General features: G+C 41.9%; 1 protein-coding gene across 1 annotated transcript in view; it reads right to left on the bottom strand.

The window, feature by feature from the left end:
* Positions 1-11,665, bottom strand: part of LOC109928682 (acyl-coenzyme A oxidase-like protein) — a 106,495-nt gene extending 94,830 nt beyond the window's left edge. The window contains exons 1-2 of the mRNA XM_048596682.1: positions 11,546-11,665; positions 9,001-9,090 (exon numbers count right to left, since the gene is read on the bottom strand). Of these exons, the coding sequence (XP_048452639.1) occupies positions 9,001-9,090; positions 11,546-11,665 (210 nt within the window). The remainder of the gene's footprint in view (positions 1-9,000; positions 9,091-11,545) is intronic.
* Positions 11,666-21,901: the final 10,236 nt, after the last annotated feature.

The following is a 21,901-nucleotide window of genomic DNA, read 5'->3' as shown; positions in this document are numbered from 1 at the left end:
AATGGAAAATGAGAGCAATCTTCTCCTGAATCAGATATTTGACAAGTTCCTTTGGTAACAACATTAATCAAAACAGTAGTAACTGACTAGCTTATGTTCAATGCATGCATTAATCTGTTAAAAAAAATCACATTTGTTACTGTCATGCTAGTTTTTTTATACATAATGATTAATTTACTATATTTCAAAGACAAATGTACAGAACAGAAATTCCACTGACAAATTTAGATGATTTAAGGCCCTTATGGGGAAATATAATTAATGGCCTGCTCACTGTACTGATAATGTATTTTAATCTTGTTAAATGCTTTTCAAAGAAAACATTATATAATGATTCCAGGCACTGTAAATGATGATACAACAGCCACGATCCCACCTCCACAAATTTAGGAACACAATCAAGTGTCTGATAGAAGAAATGAAACATGTATTTTGTATCTTAAGGAGAATCAATGATGCTATAAATAATAATAAGAATTCTTTTCTGGTTTCTGCCTGCATTATCAAAACAGAACAAAATGCAATTTTGAAATTAACCTAGGTCAGCTTTAAGCATGAGTTAATCTGAAGCCAATGAAAACAAATAAATATTTTTAATATAGAAACATAGAAGATAGGAGCAGGAGCAGGAGGAGGCCATTTGGCCCTTCGTACCTGCTCTGACATTCTTCATGATCATGGCTGACGTCCAACTCAATAGTCTAATCCTACTTTCTCCTCATAGCTTTGATCCCATTCACCCTAAGTGCTATATCTAGCCACCTCTTGAATACATTCAATGTTTTAGAATTACACAGGCTCACCACTCTTTGGGTAAAGAAATGTCTCCTCATCTCCATCCTAAATGGTCTACCCCAAATCCTCATACTGTGACCCCTGGTTCTGGACACACCCACCATTGGGAACATCCTCCCTGCATTTACCCTGTCCAGTCCTGTTAGAATTTTATATGTCTCTATGAGATCACCCCCTCATTCGTCTGAACTCCAGTGAAAACAATCCTAACCGAGTTAATCCCCCCTCATACGTCAGACCCGCCATCCCCAGAATCAGCCTGGTAAACCTTCACTGCACTCCCTCGACAGCTACAGCACCATTCCTCCGAAAAGGAGACCAAACTGCACACAATATTCCAGGTGTGGTCTCACCAAGCCCCTGTACAACTGCAACAACATATCCCTGCTCCTGTACTCGAAACCTCTTGCAAAAAATTGGCCCTGCTTCAGTTTAGCACCTTAAGCTGTGGACCTGTCATACCTTTTTCCATAACTATGTTAAAACTAAGAGAGTTATAGTCACTGGACCCAAAGTGCTCTCCCACTGACACTTCAGTCACTTGCCCGGCCTCGTTTCCTAAGAGGAGGTCCGATGTTGCACCCTCCCGAGTAGGGCCCCCTACATATTGACTTAGGAAACTTTCTTGGACACATTTCCTCTACCTCACTTTCTTCATTTACCTGGGATATTTCTTACTTGGGCCTACAGATTTATCCTTGTAAATCTGCAATAATTTCTTCCGATTTTCCACAGTCCAAAGAGACCGACATAAATTATTCATTGAGGATTGTGTCCACACACACACACACACACACACACACACACACAGTGTGTTAACGGGTCCTACTCTTTACCTTGCTCTTATTTTGCTCTTTATTTATTTTTTAAAAATCCCTTTGAATTTTCCTTTATATGCCCACCAGTTTTTCTCATACACTTTCTTAGTTTTCCTAATTTCCTTTTAAAGCTGCTGTCTGCACTTTTTATACTCTAGACACTCAGTCATAATGAGCCCTCAGAATCTGCCATGAGCTTCTCTTTCTTTCTTAATTCTAACCTTCATTCCCGTTGACATCCAATGTTCTCCGGTGTTGGTCCCACCCTTTGACTTTATAGGAGCATATTTTCCCTGTGCTCCCGCTACTTCTTCCTTGAATGCCTCCCATTGCTCAAACAGCTTTAGCTGCAAGTAGCTACTCCTTGTCCACTTGGTTCAAATCATATCAGATCTAAGTAAATTCAAGTCTTCAGAATGTTTATTGTCCATTCATCTTGATTCATAATTATTCAAAGGCTGAGTTATGGGAACTATCTCCAGTATTTCCTACTAATATTCCTTCCTCCTGCGTGGGGTCATTTCCAAATATTAGGTCCTGAACTGCTCCCTTCCTTGTTGAGCTTTCTATGCACTGGCTAAAAAAAATTCTCCTGGATGCAATTTAAGAATTTTGCTGCCTCCCTTTCTTGCATACTAAAGCTATCCCAGTTAACATTTGGGTAGTTAAAATCTCCTTTTATTACTGCTTTGTTATTCCTACAATATTTGATCCTGTATTTCACCCCGGCCTTTTAGTGGCCTGCAGTAATCAACAGTGTTTACCTTTTTTGTTTCTACTTCACCCGTGTTCCAGTACAGTTACAACACTGGTATCTACCCGACAATGTGGAAAATTGCCCAAGAATGTCCTCTACACAAAAAGCAGGACAAATCCAACCCAGCTAATTACTGCCCCATCAGTCTACTCTCGATCATGAGTAAAGTGATGGAAGGTGTCACCAACAGTGCTTTCAAGTAGCACCTGCTCAGAAATAACCTGCTCAGTGACGACCAGTTTCGGTTCCGCCAGGGCCACTCAGCTCCTGACCTCATTACAGCTTTGGTTCAAACATGGACAGAAGAGCTGAATTCCAGATGTGAGGTGAGAGTGACAGCCCTTGATATCAAGCCTGCATTCAACCGAGTGTGGCATCAAGGTGCCCTAGCAAAACCGGTATCAATGGGTATCAAGGGGCAAACTCTCCGATGGTTGGAGTCATACCTGGCACATAGGAAGATGGTTGTGGTTGCTGGAGGTCAATCATCTCAGCTCCAGGACATCTCTACAGGAGTTCCTCAGGAGTTCCTAGGTCCAACCATCTTCAGCTGCTTCATCAATGGCCTTCCCTCCATCATAAGGTCAGAAGTGGAGATGTTTGTCGATGATTGCACAATGTTCAGCACCATTCGTGACTCATCAGATACTGAAGCAGTCCATGTTCACATGCAACAAGTTCTGGACAATATCCAGGCTTGGGCTGACAAGTGGCAAGTGACATTCGCGCCACACAAATGCCAGGCTATGATCATCACCAATAACAGACAATCTAACCACTACCCCTTGACATTCAATGGTGTTACCATCACTGAATCCCCCATTATCAACATCCTGGGAGTTATCATTGACCAGAAACTCAACTGGACTCACCACATAAACCAGTGGCTACAAGAGCAGGCCAAAAGCTAGGAATACTGTGGCGAGTAACTTATTTCCTGACTCCTCAAAGCCTGTCTGCCATCTACAAGGCACAAGTCCGGAGTGTGATGGAATACTCCCCACTTGCCTGGATGAGTGCAGCCCCAACAACACTCAAGAAGATTGACACCATCAAGGACAAAGCAGCCCACTTGATTGGCACCACATCCGCAATCATTCACTCCCTCCACCACTGACACTCAGTAGCAGCAGTGTGCACTATCTACTAGATGCATTGCAGAAATTCACCAAAGATCCTCAGACAGCACCTTCCAAACCCATGACCACTTCCATCTAGAAGGGCAAGGTCTTCAAATGTATGGAAACTTCACCACCTCCAGCTCACCACCACCTTCTCAAGGGCAGCTAGGGATGGGCAAGAAATGCTGGCCAGCCAGCGGTGCCCACATCCCACAAATGAATAGAGGAAAAAACCCATTAGATAATTATTTAAATTGATAATGTACAGGGTTGTTTGAGAAAAGGATGGCATGACACAAAAATCATGATATTCCTTTGGAGAGTCAGTACACTGACAACAGCTAAATGGCCTCTTCTGCACAGTAACAATTCTGTGATTCTGCTTGGGGGAGGATGACTTTTCACTGATTGGTTGTCCCCATGATTGAATTTTCCTGAGTTTTTTGGAGATTTTTGGACGAGTGTTTGTCTGTCTCTGTCATTTATTCTGAGTGCTGTTCAATCAAAATTCTGGAACTTCTATCCTAAAAGCACAATGGGTAGACTGCACCAAGTGGACTGCAGCAGTTCATGAAAGCAGCTCATTATCACATTCTCAAGGGTAATTAAGGGATGGGTGGCAAATTGGTAGTCATCATCCCACATCCTGTGAAAGAATAAATAAAATATTGCCTAAAGTTATCACCTTTTCACAGTCAGACAGCAAGCCACACTGCACACAGTATAAGTATGAAAGGGGATGGGATTTTGTTATGCTATCAAAATATTGCCTAGTGTATCATATTAATGAGAGGCCTAATGATTTGGTTTCAGTTTTCAAATAGCAGATCATCTGTAAATACATCAGAACATCATGGCAGGGAATTTCCAAAGGGTACTTCAAATTCACTGGCAACACAAAACGATTGTGCCAAGAACAAAATTGATGAAGCATTCATGTGTTTTAGCTTGAGAGGGGGCTGGTGAGAGGTATTAAAATACCTTGCAGAGTCTTTCACAAACAGATCAAACAGGTTATATGAGGTGTAGGAAAGACAAATTAGTACATCGTCTGTGACAGAAACAAATTCTATAGGCAATAGGTTTTATCTGAACCAGAAGATAATAAGTTGAACTCCAAACACATCTGCGCATAATCCATACTGGTATTTCAGTGCAGCACCTGGGGAGTGTTGCACTCTCGAAGATGAAACTTTAAATCCTCTCAGGTGAACAACACCAATTTGTACTTCCGTGGCGTCTTTAAAGTAAGAACATTTCCCTTGGAATTTCAAGATTAATGATCAAACAAAATTTGACACTGATTCTAAGAATCATAGAATCCCTACAGTGTGGAAGCAGACCATTTGGCCCATTGAGTCATACCAACACTCCAAAGAGCATCCCACCCAGACCCACCATCTACTCTATCCCTGCATTCCCCATGGCTAATCCATTTAAACTACACATTGCTGGACAATGGGCAATTTAACTTGGCCAATCCACCTAACCTGCACAACTTTGGACTGTGGGAGGAAACCGGAGCACCTGGAGGAAATCCATGCAGACATGGGGAGAATGTGCAAACTCCACACAGACAGTTGCCTGAGGGCGGAACTGACCCTGGGTCCCTGGCGCTGTGAGGCAGCAGTGCTAACCACTGAGCCACCATGCCGTCCCGGTCTTATAAGGTGATATTAGGTCAGGTGTCAAAATTCTTGGTCAAAGAGGTAGACTTTAAAGAGGAGGAACGGTGGGGAATTTTAGAGTGAGAATTCAAAGCTCAGGGCAGCCACTAAAAATGGAGCAAAGAAAATCCAGCCCACGAGAGTGCAGAATCAGAGAAGCAGAGATATCTTGGCAGGCTCGGTTTGCAAAAATGGGGCATTGCCAGACCTGGACCTGATGAAGTTATCAAGCACAGCAGCGAAAAGCGTTGAAAAGGTCTTGGTGCCTTTTAGGATACATTCAGCAGAATTTTAGAATGAGCTCATACAATCCAGGAGGAATGGGTATCTCTAAAGATAACAATGGCATGCATGAATATCTCAGCAGAAAATGAGCTGAACTAGTGAGCAGTCTTGGTAAAAGAAATGATGAGTGGTCAGAAGCTCAATTCTGGGTCAAATAGCCTCAGTTAATGTTTAAGGGGAAGGAGGGAGTCAGTGGCTAGGGAACAGAGGTTGTGTATGCTAAGACTGAAATGATTTTGGTTTTTCCAGTATTAACCTGGAGGAAATCTCTGCCCGTAAGATGTGTAGTAAAACCAGGGGCAGAGGAATGAAGAAACTCAGAGAGGTGGTGGTGAAGCAGGTTGGGTATCATCAGTATAAATGGGGAACCTGACTTTGTGTTTCTGGATGAAATTGCTAACGGGCAGCATGTCTCTGAGAAGCAGAAGTTGGGGGGGCGGGGTTGGTGTCAAGTTACATTCTTACAGTACTCTAAAGCTAACAGTGAGGGAAAAGAAGCAGGTGACTCTCTGGCTTCTTCAAGCTGAATAAGAAAGTCCCATCCATTTCGAGGAAGGAGGATGGAGGGTGGTGTGACCAACTTTATTAAAAGTGACAGGTAGGACAAGAAGAATGAGGAGGGCTAGTTTATCACAGTCACAATAACATACGATTAAATACATGATTTTGATGAGGACTGTTTCAGTGCTGTGGCTGGAGTAAAAATCCAATCAAAGTATCAAACACGGGGCTGCGAGAAAGATGGACATGGATCTAGGAAGTGACAACGTGCTCATTTAAAAATACCATGGCACTTCTTCCAAAAAGAAGATGGATGTTCTCTTCGACAATATTTATCCCTCAGAAAATGTGTCAAGAACAGATCATCTGGCGATTATCATTTATGTTGTTCTGTGAAGTATGTGATTGTGTACAAATTGCCTGCCCCATTCCGACATTAAAACAATAGAATACATTTAAAAAGTACTTAATTGGCTATGAAGCACATTGTATAAATGTGAATTTTTTTCTGTTGAAATGGTTCAGGTATTAAAACTTTTATTTGCAACTCTGTAAAGTTGTCATATTCTGTTTCAAATCCAATGCTTTCCAGATAGTTAATAAGACTGCTATTTCACAACTGTGAGTGCCTTTTCTTTGTAGTAAGATGTTGCAGAGATTGGTGCCAATTAATTAATATTTCATAGGCTCTTCTACAAAGATTTATTTATTTCTGATTAAATTCACACTCATTGTATGCTACAAAACATCACTTCCTGCTGAAACAATAGGCTGAATTTTAAGTCCCAAAAACAGGTGGGCTGAAATTATACTGGAAATTGAAATGCAAAAATTTTTTTGAGCTGGAACCAAAACCGAATGGGGCCCAATCTGCTCATGTTTAGCAATTCAATTATATTGCGGCTGTGTTCCTTCATTTTAGCCACAGGTGGCCAGGTTTCCCCAGCTTCATGAAACTCAGACATGTAAAAGAGGCAAGAAAAGCTGAATCCACAAGGTAAATGCCTTTAGAAAACCGCTCACAGATCAAATCTAAACTCAACAATCTAAACCATATTAGCCCCACTTCAGAATCTTTCTAATTGAAAACCACCATCAAACTTCACTCTACTCTCTCCAGACCACTGCCGGACCCATCCTGCATTTGGCTACTCCCAGCCCCGTGGGTGGGGACTCACACTGGATCTCGCTCACTCGCCCCCAGTATACACAGGCCTTATGAAGCAAGCTTCCCACCCTGAAGGTCTCCAGCCTGTCATTTGGACAATCCATGCCTTTGTGCCAGACCTCCAAAGAATAAGAGCCAGAGTAAAATCTGGGGCAAAGGATGGACTTTATGAAGGTCTCAGGGGTGTTGCCTTCTGGTTGGAGGACCAACAAGAAACCGGCATTGCCTCCTCCAGGGAAACCCATACTTCAAGCAGGTAATATGGCAGAGGCTGCTCAGATGGCCAGGACCAAAGACCCAGGCAGAGGGGTGAATCGTGCTTGTCAATAACTGGCAGCTCTTTAACTCACTGGCATCTCTGGGAAGACTGTGGAACGGCAGCTGCTGGAGTTCCAGATCAAGATCTGCTCCAATCTAAATTATGTTGTGACTGTGGCTGCAATTGCAAATCAGAGGCTGGGGTTCTGCAGATTGAAATGCAAATACTGGCTCCACTATGCAAGACACAAATCTGGAGCATGATAGGATACTCTCCAATTGCCTGGATGAATGCAGGTCAAACAGCACTCAAAAAACTCAATGTCATCCAGGATAAAGGAGCTGACCTGCTTGGAATCTCATACACTGACTTTCACTGATCCACAGTAGCACATGTGTGCCATCTACAAGAAGCGCTACAACAAGATGTCAAGTCTCCTTTGATATTATTATCTAGAATCCATGACAATCTAGAGGGACAAATGCAACAGACATGTATGAATACCGTCACCTGCAAGGTCCTGTCCAAGACACACACCATCCTGGTTTTGGACCATGTCATTATTCCTTCACTGTCACTGGGTTAAAATCCTGGAAATCTCTCCCTAACAACACTGTGGGTGTATAAACCACATGAACTGCAGTGGTTCACGAAGGCAGCATAACCCTAAATTTTCAAGGTCACTGAAGGGAGGGGTAATAAATGCTGGCCTAGACAGTGATGTTCAAATCTCATGAATACATTTTTAAAAATTAAAAATGTCAGCACATTCAGGAGACAAGAGTAAATTAGCAAAACAAAATCAATCAGTTTAGAGTTCATTAATAAATACATCTTATCCTTACCCTCTTCACAGGATATGTATAGTGGATGGGAGAAATAGATATAAAAATGTTGCTTATTTGGATCAGAGATAGTGGGAACTGCCGATGCTGGAGAATCTGAGATAACAAGGTGTAGAGCTGGATGAACACAGCAGGCCAAGCAGCATCAGAGGAGCAGGAAAGCTGATGTTTCGGGTCTAGACCCTTCTTCAGAAAGGTCCAGAAAGGTTAGCTTTCCTGCTCCTCTGATGTTGCCTGGCCTGCTGTGTTCATCCAGCTCTACACCTTGTTATCTTGAGTATTTGGATGTTGTATTAGGAATTACAATGCTGGGTCTAATGATATTCAGCATCTATATGGCAATACTAGAATGTTTCTCTATGTTTATAACTATTAAAAATGCTTTTTATTTCTAGAAGAAACTTCAAAACTCTAACAATCATTCAAAGAAGAATACACACTCTGTATGAGTGTGTCAAAGGAAAGTGTGTTGCCTTTACTGTAGCTATCCCCACGACAATTAGTTTAACTTTGCCCATAGCACTTCACATGAATCAACCCACAATGAGGACTAAGACAGTGAAAGAATAAAGCAACAAGCTGAAGGACCAACTTCAATGGTTCAGAATCTAAGGACATTCCTGACTATCAATCTTTTGATATGGCTGATCAGAACACAAATGGAGAGTAAAGATGTGTACAGAGACTGATTCGTTTTCAGAAAGATACAAATCATGACTGGAAGCTCAGGTAACCTAGCAGTGAAAGCAGAATAATATATGGAGCAATGTTTCAATTACCTTACCTGTAACATCACAACATTGTCACCCTCAAAGGTTACGAATACATCAGAGTCACATTTCAGCCCGGGGATACGGTTCTCCATCATGTAACCCTGGAACAAGGCAATTGAACAACTTCAATTTATACACATTGAGGTAACACGAGCGTTGCTAAACAGCCTAAACAAACTGAAAAACATTAGACAACAAAATACTGCATGACTTCATGAAACAAACTGAATCTCAAAAACATATGGATTGATGAACTGAAAACAGGAAGTGCTGGAGAAACTCAGCAGGTCTGGCAGCATTTATGAAAAGAGAAACAAGATGTTTTGAATCCAAAAACTCTCCTTTGGAACTGGGAAATTTTATTATTTGATTGATGTACTGCTTTAGTCAAATTTTGACAAGCTAGAGTACAGGTACAGGAGGCCGAACAGTGTTTTGTTTTATAAGTTGTAACTGTCGCCATTGTTTAGATATCTTTGTATTATGGACCTCACCAAGTTAGCAGGTAGACAACCAGTCGTCTATTTTGTACAAAATAATATCTCTGAAGGAATTCACTGAGCATCTCCCATTCTGTTGATGCCACACAGTCTGTGGTTGGAGACAATGTCTTCTTAGGCTGTATTCTGTCTAGCACTGAGTGTCCTAACAATTATGCCTGACCAGCAAAGTATTTGTTCTTATTGCTACACGCCATAAACCATCTTGTTAACTAAGAATAACATCTCTTTTGTACGCATGTATCCTTTACATATGCTAGACATTTGACAGGGTCTGGACAAAATATAGACAAGGGAGGACTGGTGGTAGCAAATTATCTGAAACAACCCTTCATCTGAACCACATAATGACAGAGGTGGCACATGTTACGAAGTACTAGTAAGAGCATTCAGGGTGATACCACAATCTATGCTTTGTCACCTTCACAAGGTTAATTACCTAGGCACATGCCTCTGCAATTGATGATGGGTTTTATTCGTATGGCAGTCAGCCTTCTACCTGTTTAAAGAAATAACATTCACTTATTTGGAGCCTTTCATGACACCAGGGCATCCCAATCTCAAAACCCTTTCTGTAATGCAGGAAAAAGATAGTGAATTTGCAAAGAGTAGTTTTCTGTATATAGTAATGTAATAAGGGCCAGATCATCTGTTCTTGAAATATTGATTGAGGAATAAATGTTGGACAGCACACTGGGCTAACTTCTTCAAAACAGTGCCATGGGATATTTTACAACCACCTCAGAGGGCAGATGGACTCCTTACTTTAACATCTGCTCCTAAAAGCTGTATTCACAGAAAAAAAAAACAGCCATGGGCAACTAAAGAGGTAAATGACAGCACAAAACTAAAAGAAAGGGCTTAAAAAAATGCAAAAACAGCAGAGATCCTGCCAAAGATACAAAGACTAGCAAAGGGCCACATAGCAGCTTATAAGAGCTACTAAGAGGTAGTTTGCAAGGAACATCAAGATCAATAAGAAGAAATTTTATGATTACATTAATGGGAAGCAGGTAGTCAGGCCCACTAAAGAATGAAAATGAGGATATGGTCAAAGACTATGGGGAAATGGCAGACATGTTAAACAATTACCTTGCTTCGGTATTCACAGTAAAAGAGTAGGATAGTTTGCTGGAAATCCCAAGAAAATTAATAAGTGTAAGGAACTGAATAAAATTAACATTAAGTAAAATATCAATAATGAGGAAAATTAATGGAACTAAAGAGTGACAGTTTCCATTAAGAATGTTAAAGAAAGTAGGGAAGCACTTTGTAGCTGTTTTAATTATAATCTTTCAGAAACAAAGACAGAAACTTCTGGAGAAACTCAGCAGGTCTGGCAGAATCTGTGGAGAGAAAACAGAGTTAATGCTTTGAAGCCAGTGACCCTTCTTCAGAACAGTTAACTCTGTTTCTCTCTTCATAAATACTGCCCGACCTGGTCAGTTTCTCCAGCAATTTCTGTCTTTCTTTCAGATCTCCAGCAGCCACGATTCTTTGTCTTTTTATGATGTTTCAGATTTCTGTAGATACAGGATTTGTCCTGTTGGATTGGAAAATTGCACATCATCCTGCTTTTTAAGAAAGTAAAGAGAAAACCCGGAAATTACAGACCATTTAGCCTAACATCTGTGGTGGGGAAATTGTTGGAGTCTACATCAAGGATGGAGTAATTGAATATCTTGTAAATTTGCAGTTAATCGAGGACAGCCAGCATGGATTCATGACAGGTAGGTCATTCCTGACAAACCTCACTGAAGTTTATAAAGAGGTAAAACAGTAATTCTGTTTTCTCTGCACAGATGCTGCCAGACCTGCGGAGTTTCTCCAGCAATTTCTGTCTTTGTTTCTGAAAGATTATAATTAGAGCATCACAAATGTGCCCTCCTACTTCCTTTAACATTCTCATTGGAAACCGACACTTTTTAGTTCCTCATTAATGATGTCTTACTTGTATTAATTTTATTCAGTCCCTGTCTGCTATTAATTTCCTCAGGATTTCCAGCAAACTATCCTACTCTTTTACTGTTAACACTAAGGCCACATAATTATTTACCATGTCTGTCGTTTCTCCACAGTCATTGACAGTATCCCCACCTTCATTCATTAATGGGCTAACATTGCTCTTGACTGTCTGCTTTTCATTTATGTAACGATAAGATTTCCTCTTATTCATTTTAATGTTCCTTGATAGCTACCTTTCATAGTCCCTTTTAGTTGTTCTTATAAACTCCTTTGCTAGTCTTTTTATCAGACAAAGGTCAACCACATATGTGGGAGTGACAGAAGCCTCCAATTGGAGGCTCTGTTAAATTTTAATTTGCTAAATTTGAATCATGCAATGTTCAACCTGTTAGTTCAAATTCTTCCATGTTCCCATTTTGGAAACAAGACTGTAGGAAATTTATTGACCAGAAATGAACACAAATGCCTCATTTATAGGTTCCAAGTTAAAAGATTTAATCATACAATACCCGCATATGCAATCTTAAGTACTTATGCTATCTTAAAAAGGACGAAAAGCCTAAAAGAATTAAATGCAAATGAAGAAGATTAAAAAGTCATAGAGCGATGCAGCACAGAAACAGACCCTTTGGTCCAACTAGTCCATGTCAACCATTTTCCCAAACTAAACTAGTCCCACCTAGCTATGCTTGATCCATATCCCTCCAAACATTTCTTATTCATGTACTCATCTAAATATCTTTCAAACGTTGTAACTGTACCTGCATCCACCACTTCCTCTGGAGTTCATTTCACACAGGAACCACTCTGTGTAAAAAAAATTGCCCCTCATGTCTTTTTCACATCTTTCTCCTCTCACCTTAAAAATAGGCCCTCTAGTCTGGAAATCCCCCACCCTAGGGAAAAGACACCTGCTATTCATCTCATCTATATCCCTCATGATTTTATAAACCTCTATAAAGTTACTCCTCAACCTCCTGTGAATCAGCTAATAAAGGTGTTTGTGAGAATGAAGAAAGGAGCACTGAAAACAAAAAAGTAGTCTCACAAAAATCAAAAGGTAGCCCTCAAGACGGTCTCTCCAAGAGTCCTCAAAAATCAATACTTTGATCTTTGCACAGCTGGCACCTAAATTGAACAAAGCCACTTGTATGAAAAGACAGTAGATGCAGAATCTTTAATTATTTTTAAGACAGAAGTAGATAGATTCTTGATTACGAAGGGGATGAAAGACTATCAGGAATATACAGAAATGTACAGTTGAGGTTAAAATCAGATCAGCCATGATCTTATTAAATGATGGACCAGGTTCGAAAGGCCGAGTGGCCTACTCTTGTCCCTCTTCTTATGTTTATATGCATAGGCAGAGTTTGACATTCAGGTATGTGGGGTCATGAGTTAGTATGAACGGGGAATGGGGAGTGGGAGGTGAGGTGATGTGAGGGCTGAGGACTTGATAGGTTTATTTTGTTCTATTCTTTTATTTACAAGTTCCAGAGAACAGATTAGGATGTTATGTTTCACTTATACAGGACATTTCTGACATCACATGTTGAATACTGTGTGCAGTTTGGTCTCTTTATTTAAGGAAGGAGGAGCTTGCGAGATTAAACCTTGAAGAATGAGCGTTGCCTTATGAACATCACTTGGAGAGGTTGGGCTTGTTTCCAGCGGAGTTTAGAAGATTGAAGGGTCACCTGACTGAAGCATATGAAACTATGAATGTTCTTTAGATGGTGAATGTGGAAAGGATGTTGCCTCTTCTGGGTGAGTTCAAGGGGAGATGTTGGCCTGGTGGCATTGTCTCTGGACTGTTCATCTCAGGTAATGCTCTGGCGACCTAGTTTAACTTCCGCCACAGTAGATAGTGGAATCTGAATTTAATGAAAATCTGGAATTAAGAGTTGTAATGATGACCATGAATCAATTGTTGGAAAAATACATCTGGTTCGCTAATGCCCTTTAAGGAGGGAAACTTCCATTCTTACCTGGTCTAGCCAACCTGTGACTACAGACCCACAGCAATGAGGTTGACTCTTAATGTCCTCTGGGCAATAAATGCTTGCTGAGCCAGCGATGCCCTCATCCCATAAATGAATAAAAAAAATGGTTTTGTCACTTTAGGACAGAGATGAGGAAAATGTTAAAACTCTTAGCATCAGAAACCGATGGAGGTGAGGTCATTGAATATTTTAAAGGGAGAGGTAAACAGGTTTTTGCCCACCAGGGGAATCAAAGGGGAGCGATGGAAATGTGGAATTCAAAACAAGATCAGCCATGACTTTATTAAATGGTGGTGTACACTTGAGTGGCAGAATGGCCTGCTTCTGCTCATAGTTCGATTGTTTGTTTAAAAACAATTGCTGAAAGGAGACAAAAAGTACAAACTTAATGTCTTGTACTCATCAGAACCAGCTTGAACAAAAGGGACACCATTTTATACAGCATAGGAAGAGCTGTTGATTGGTTGGGCAACGCAGTGGAAGGTGGCATCATCAAAACAGATGTGACGGAGAAACTGTGAGAATGGAATGGATGTTGATTGGTTGGGCAATCACTGGCATTGGCATTTTTGGCCAACTCAAGGTAATTCCATTCTATTCTCACAGTTTCTCCATCACATCTGTTCTGATGATATCACTTTCCACTGGGTAGTCTCCAGTATCACCTTTTTCCTCTCCGTTATGGTTAAGAGGGCCTTCAGCCATATACAATCCATCTCCTGCAATTCTAACCTTCTTCTCCTTCCCAGGACAAGGAAAGGGTTCCCCTTGTCCTCACGTTATGCTGCATTAGTCTCTGTATTGAAAGCATCATTCTGTACCATATCCAGCAGGATTCTTCCACCAAGCACATCTTCCCCATCCCTCTATTGCCAGAATTCTGCATGGACCATTCCCTCCATGACACCCTGGTCCACTCCTCCATCACTTCCAATGCTTCCCCACTCCCTCATGGTACATTCCCATGCAAATTGCAAAGATAACCCTTACACTTTTACAACTTCCCTTCTCACTGCCCAAGCCCCAAACACAGTGTTTCACTGGTCTACTGTGTTTCAATCTAATCTACTGCATTCACTGCTCACATTGAGGTCTCTTTAACACAAAGAGACCAAACGTAGACTGGATGATCACTTTGCAGAATACCTCTGCTCTGTCCATTACAAAGATCCTCACCTCCCATTTGCTTGCCTTTTCAATAAGGCTCAGAGCTGGATGAACACAGCTCCTATGATGCTGCTTGGCCTGCTGTGTTCATCCAGCTCTGCACCTTGTTGTCTCGGATTCTCCAGCATCTGCAGTTCCTACTATCTCTTTTCAATAAGGCTGCTTGCTCTTATTTGAACATTTCTGTCCTGGGCTTGCTGTAAAGTTCCAAAAAAGTACAATGCTAGGTCGAGGAAAAACACCTCATTTTCCACTTAGGAATGCTATAGCCTCGAAGACTTCATAAACTTCATAAACTGATCACATTACGTCTGTTCTCCATATTTCTTACATTCTCTGTGCACCTCCCCACTTCCCCTTCAGCTGTGTCATGTTTGGGTTTTGTTTATTTGGCACGTATGTCCCTTTCACACCTTAATTTACACCTATTTTACAACTCTTTTTATCTCCAGTATTAACAACCTTTGTTGCATGCACTAGGTCCCTGCACTACCAGCCCTTTTGCCCCTCCTTAACAAAGACCCTATTTCCCACACCTTGTCAGTTCTGAAGGGTCATATTGGACTATAAATTTTAACTGTTTCTCTTCCCACAGATGCTGCCAGACTTGCTGAGTTTCTCGAGCATTCTCTGTGTTTGTTTCAGATTTTGAGTACCTGTAATATTTTGCTTACCATCTGGGGCGGCGACCAGTCCATCTCCCCTCCCCCTTTAAAATGTAGCCACACAATTCTGGAACTCCCTCCCTAAACCTCTCCATCTGGCACACCATTCTCTTCACCTTTAATACACCTTTAAAACCTAGTAGACAAGGCTTTTGTCTTAATATCTTCCTCTCAAGGCTTGATGCCATGTTTGATAATGTTCATGTGAAGTGCATTGATATGTTTTGCTACGCTATGGCATTATATTAATCCAAGACACAACTGTAATGGCAAAAAACAGATGTATGAAGTAGAAGAGTTCTAATGTAAAAGAGCTAAAGCAGGCTGCAGAAGAATTTTAGGAGAAGCTGGTAGCAAAGTTGAAGACTTCCACAGAAGACCAAGTGCCATAATAGAAGGTAAACAACAGCTGAGTTCTGTGGTTAGTTACACAAGACATATGTATCCTTAGAATTTGAAATCAATCCAAGTATACGTATATAAAATACAATGAACGTGTAGGAGTAGGGGCTAGGAGATTGGGATGTTCCTTTCCCCTTGTCTGGTTTAACCTTGAGAAAAGAGTTACAAAAATTCAGAAAATAACCAAAACAGGATTATCCCAGTTTCTGTAAAGTTTACGCAGTTTTTCCTGTAGAAATTCAGCCCTCATTATTTTTATTCCAATCAGCTGCCATTTTCATTATCTGCTAGAATTTTCACATCACAAAGCCTAGTGCACGACATTACTTGTCACAGTTCGATAATAGCAACCTGACCGAAGCCAAGAAAGAAATAAAAACAGAAAGTGTGGGAGAAACCCAGCAGATCTGACAGTATCCTTGGTAAGGGAAGTAGAGTTTTTGTTTCAAGTCAAGTATGACTCTTCTGTTTTTCTTTCTCCACAGATGCAGCCAAACCTCCTGTGTTTCTTCTGCACTCTCTGTTATAGTTCAGATTTTCAGCTTTCACAGCATTTTGCTTTTATATAAAACCAAGAAAGGTTAAGTGTAATTTGATATTTCTATTGATCTTGTTTTCAGTACTATGTTGAAGGAATCACTGTACTACATATTATGGAGTCTTGATTATCCATCAATAGTATTAATCATCAAGAATGAGGGTTACTATGGCAACATATTAATGCCCTTTAGGATATTCAGGGAAACCTTGTGCTTAGAAAGTTGTCCAATGGATCATAAAATTAGCAATCATAAAATAACTCTGGTCTTTAGCTCTAGTCATAAGCAAACTCACAGAACAGCCCTCTTTACAATTGGATGGGAGCGGTGGGGGGGAAGAGGGGAGAGAGGGGGAGAGAGAGAGAGAGAGGGAAAATTATTGCAAAATTCTGCACAAGACTCATGTTGTGGAAAATCTATTTATTCCCAGCAACGACTACTTCCATGACACTTTCTTGTGCAACTTGATCATTGAGAATATGTATTCAAACAGCTACACACTTTTGTCCTAATCATTAGTTAGAATGACACTTATGACATTGTTTTACCAAATGGGAACAAACTTAAGTAGAGAAGGTGTTCAAAGGTCAAACTGGGTGCTCACAGAAAGGTAAGCAATTCCAGGAAGCTAATGAGTCCTAGATTGACTACTCAGCTATCCAGGGCAGGGCTCCTTGTTGTGTCCTGTGGTAAAAGGAAATTCTTAGCAGATTAGTAACTGGATTTTTTTTCACCATTTCAGGTGGCGCTGAACAGTATGACTCAATCAATATCTTCCAATAAATCAGGTGTCTGTAAAAACACAAACAAACTGAGACAAAGAATGTACAAAAGCCTACTTTCAAGAAAAGAGTAGTTGTTTCAGGAAAGCACAATATGTTGAAGAGAAAATGCAGCTAAGTCCACCCTCTGTGTGACTTTGATGAAGATTTGTTATTCTGAATGGAATTGATCCTGTTGTCGCGCAGTGGTAGTGTCCCTACCTTTGAACCAGGAGCCCAGGTTCAAGTCTCACTTACTCCAGGGGTGTGTCAGAATATCTCTGAACAGATTGATTAGAAAATATCTAAAATGCTGGTAAGTGCCATGTAGCATTGTTCATAGTTACTCTGGGCCAAAGCTTGTTTGTAGCAATGTAGGTGTTTATGCCATGTTGAGGAAAATAACAGGGCCTCCAATTAACTGTGTATACATAGGCTGAATATCATTTTAGGATCAGTAAGCTTTGCACGGTCAGGAAGGAGAAATCCCATCCAGAGTGACACACAGCCTGAGAGTGTATATCGTCCAGGGAATTTGGAGGCAACCTGAGAAATCGGTGCAGAAGAGAAGAGTAGATTTTTGCATGCTTTTTTTGGCTCACCATTTATAAGGTTTTTTAGAAACAGGATGAACTGACGGATCAGATGCTCAGTACAAAACAGTGATGTAGTGATTGTAATGAGGTCAGCCAGGTGGACCTCATAGAATATGAGTTCCCTGTTTAGGACTGTGAGCTGGTCTAATCAGGGAGCCCAGGCTGACAGATATAAACAGTAGTGCCTGAGGTTCTGTTCACTCTGACAGCTGGCTCTGAGGATGCCTGGCCAGTGTCAAGTACTATACACGTGTAAATAAAGGGTGACTTGGTGATGGGATACAAGCCTCTGTGGAGTTATTTCAATGGTGATGAGAAAAACAAAATGCTCCTGAAGAAATTCACTTGCAACAGTCATCTTTGAGTTGGGATAAGCATTTCTGGCATCATGCTGTTATTTTGGAAGCTTGACTCGTTCAATACTGCTGTTGAAGCCTGGGCCTAGTAGGTGGAAAGAATGCATTAGTTTTTCCAGGCAAATGATGCTGGGGCAGAGGAAAAGTATCAAGTAATTCACCCAACAGCTTGTGGACCTGCAGCTTTTTTGGTTATTAGCAGCCAAGTTTTTCCTGAGGCACAAGATATTGAAACATTTCAAAAGCTAACGGATGTAGTAATGGAATATTACGACCCCAAGCCTCCTCTAATTATGAGATACTATCAGTTTTACTTGGCAATTGGAGAACCAGGGGAATCAGTGTGGGGATTTTTGACAAATTTAAGATGACTGGCAGAGACATGTGATTTTGGTTTAACCCTTAATGAAATGCTGAGAGACTGTTTGGCATGTAGGATTAATTATGTAACCATGCAAAAGCGCCCAGTAGCTGAAGAGCAACTGGACTTCAAATAGGATCTACAATCGGCTTCGTCATTAGAAAATGCGGCAAGTGGAACACATGAGTTAGAGGGATAGAAAGATGTGACTACAAGCGAGGCAGGTAGAGGGTTCAAAGAGGGAGTGCTGAAGGAGCCTCAGCCCTTGAGCTTGTCTAACAGGTTTGAGATTCTTGGTCTGTGTGTGGATGAGATTGTGGCCTCTAGGGTGGCTGAGCAAACTGACCATATCACTGTGGTACAGGGAGCCATTCAACTGGAGGGAGAAAAGAGAAATATTGCTGTAAACAGGGACAGTAGTCAGAGGAATAAACACTGTTCTCTGTGGCCAGGATTGACAGTCCTGAAGGCTGTGTTGCCTGCTTGATGCCTGGGTTCAGGATATCTCATCTGGGTTGCAGAGCAACTTAGAATGGGAGGAGAAAGGTCCAGTTGTCGTGGTCCAGGTAGGTACCAACGAAATAGGGTCAAAGAGGAAAGAGGCTCTGCTGAGGGAATATGAGCAGATAGCGGCTAAATTACAAAGCAGAAATAAAAAGGTAATAATCTCAGAATTACTACCTGAGCCACAAGCTAATTGACACAGGGTAAACAAGACTAAAGAGGTAAATGCATGGCCCAAGATTGGTATAGGAGAACCAGGCTTGAATTCATGGGATGTTGGCACCAATACAGGGGAAGGGGAGTGCTGTTCTGATGGGATTAGCTCTACTTGAATCATGCAGAGACCAGAGTCATGGTAAATTGCATAATTAGGGCTGTGGATAGGGCTTTAAACCAAATAGTGGGAGTGGGGTATTGGGGTTTAGTTGCATGGACACTTATGGAAAAACGTTAAAGGGAGTTAAAGTTAAAAGTTAAAGACTCAGCACATGTTAAAGCTTCCAGAACAAGTCATGTGACAGAGAGTTTGGAAGGGGTCGGGATTCTAACTTCAGGCACAGCAGATAAGGAGACAACTGTGAGAAAGGGGGCAGTCAACGCAGGACTGAGGGTGTTGTACTTAAATGCACAAAGTATATGAAACAAGATAAATGAGCTTGTGGTGTAGATTGAAATTGGCAGGTACAACGTTGTGGGACAGGGACATGACTGCAAGGGAATCAGTGCCAGGAACTACATATGCAAGGTTAGGCAGATAGGCAGAGAGGGTGGCATTGCTTTTTTAGCATGAAATGAAATTAAAGTGATATGGAGTCGGAAGGCACAGAATCTGTGTGGGTAGAGTTGAGGTACCGCAAATTTAAAAAGACTTTGATGGAAGTTGTGTACAGGCTACCCAACAGTAGTCAGGATGTGGGGAAAAAAATTAATCAGGAGATAAAAAAGGCATGTAAAAAGGCACAATTACATTAAACAAAGGGGGCTTTAATATGCAAGTGGAATGGGAAAAGTCAGGTTGGTAGTGGATCAAGAAAAGGGCGGCACGGTGGCTCAGTGGTTAGCACTGCTGCCTCACAGCATCATGGACCCAGATTTGATTCCAGCCTTGGTTGATTGTCAGTGTGGAGTTCCTCTGGATGCTCCAGTTTCCTCCTACAGTCCAAAGATGTGCAGGTTAGGTGGATTGGCCATGCTAAATTGCCCATAGTGTCTAGGGTAGGGAATGCAGGGATAGATTAGGGTGTTGGTCTGGGTGGGATGCTCTTCAAAGGGGCGGCGTGGACTCGATGGGCTGAATGGCCTGCTTCTACACTGTAGGGACTCTACCATTCTATGAATTTGTGGAATGTCTATGTAATGGCTTTTTGCAGCAGCAGTTTGTGGTGGGACCCACGCCAAACAGCCAATTCTGGATTTAGTGATACGCAATGATGAGGAAGACTTGATGGGGGAGCTTAAGCTGAAGGAACCCCAAGGGAGCAGTTACCATAATATGATAGAATTCACCTAGCAATCTGAATGGGAGAAGCTTGAATCAGATGTAACGGCAGTACAACTGTGTAAAGGTAACTAAAAAGACATGGAGGAAGAGCTGGCCAGAGGTGATTGGAAAGGGAGCCTAGCAGGGACGACAATGGAGCAGTGGCATGAGTTTCTGGGGGTAATTTGGGAGGCACAGCAGAAATTCATCTCAAGGAAGAAGAAACATACTAAGGGGAAAACAAGGCAATCACGGCTGACAAAAGGAAGTCAGGGACAGCATAAAAGCTAAAGAAAAACACAATGTGATGAAGATTAGTGGGAAGCCAAAGGATTGGGATGCATTTAAAAACCAGCAGAGGATAAATAAAACAGAAATTAGGTGGGAGAAGAGGTAATATGAAGTTTGCCAGCTGGTAATGTAAAAGAAGATTGCAAGAGTTTTTTTAGACATATAAAAGGTAAGAAAGAGGCAACAGTGGACATTGGACCACTGGAAAATGTGGCAGGAGAAGTATCAATAGGGAACGAAGAAATGGTGATGGAACTGAACAGGTACATTGTATTAGTTTTCAGAGTGGAAGACACCAGCAGCAAATCAGAAATTCAAATGAGTTGGGGGAAGAGGTGAGTGTAACAGCGATCACAAAGGAGAAGGTGCGGAGGAAGTTGATATTTGAATTAGAATTTGAATTAGCTTTAATGTAACATGAACTCAAATGAGTACAGAGAAAAGTTTACAAGTCGCCACTTATGGCACCACCTTACGTACAGGTACCTAGGTACAGATTCCTCAGTACAAGTCCTTAGGAAAAAAAATCAGAAAAATAAAGAAATAAAAAGTCCAGGATTACAGATCGTAGGAATAAATTAGAAAATATAGAAATAAAAAGTTGAGAACAACAGTCACTCTAATCCGGTCCACGCAGGCACGTAGCCTCCAGTCTGCACTGGGCCTTGACTCCAAACTGTGCTGGGCTTCACCTCGAAGCTCTTGAAGCCAGGAGACCATTCGGAATCATCTTGAGGCTGGAAATTCCATGCTGAGGCTACACTAGGCCAAAAAACTGCCACGCCAGGCTCAATGACCATCACAGGCCGCCGACAGACTGCCACGCTGGGCCGAAAGGCCGCCACACCAGGTTGGGAGACCACCATACCAGGTCGGGAGACAACCACACCAGGCCGGGAGACCACCACACCAGGCCAGGAGACAGCCACATCAGGCTGTGAGACAACTACATCAGGCTGTGAGACAACCACACCAGGCTGTGAGACCGCCACACCAGGCTGTGAGACCGCCACACCAGGCCAGGAGACCACCACACCAGGCCGGGAGACAACCACATCAGGCCAGGAGACCGCCACACCAGGCCAGGAGACCGCCACACCAGGCCGGGAGACAACCACACCAGGCTGTGAAACCGCCACACCGGGCCGGAAGACCGCCACACAAGGCCGGGAGACAACCACACCAGGCTGTGAGACCGCCACATCAGGCCGGAAGACCTCCACACAAGGCCGGGAGACAATCACACCAGGCCTGGAGACAACCACACCAGGCCGGGAGACAACCACACCAGGCCGGGAGACAACCACACCAGGCCGGGAGAC

This window comes from Rhincodon typus, chromosome 5 (genome assembly GCF_021869965.1).
Source record: "Rhincodon typus isolate 14 chromosome 5, sRhiTyp1.1, whole genome shotgun sequence".
Taxonomy (NCBI): Eukaryota; Metazoa; Chordata; class Chondrichthyes; order Orectolobiformes; family Rhincodontidae; genus Rhincodon; species Rhincodon typus.
Note: the sequence above shows the minus strand (reverse complement) of the source record. Positions and strands in the feature narration are given on the sequence as shown.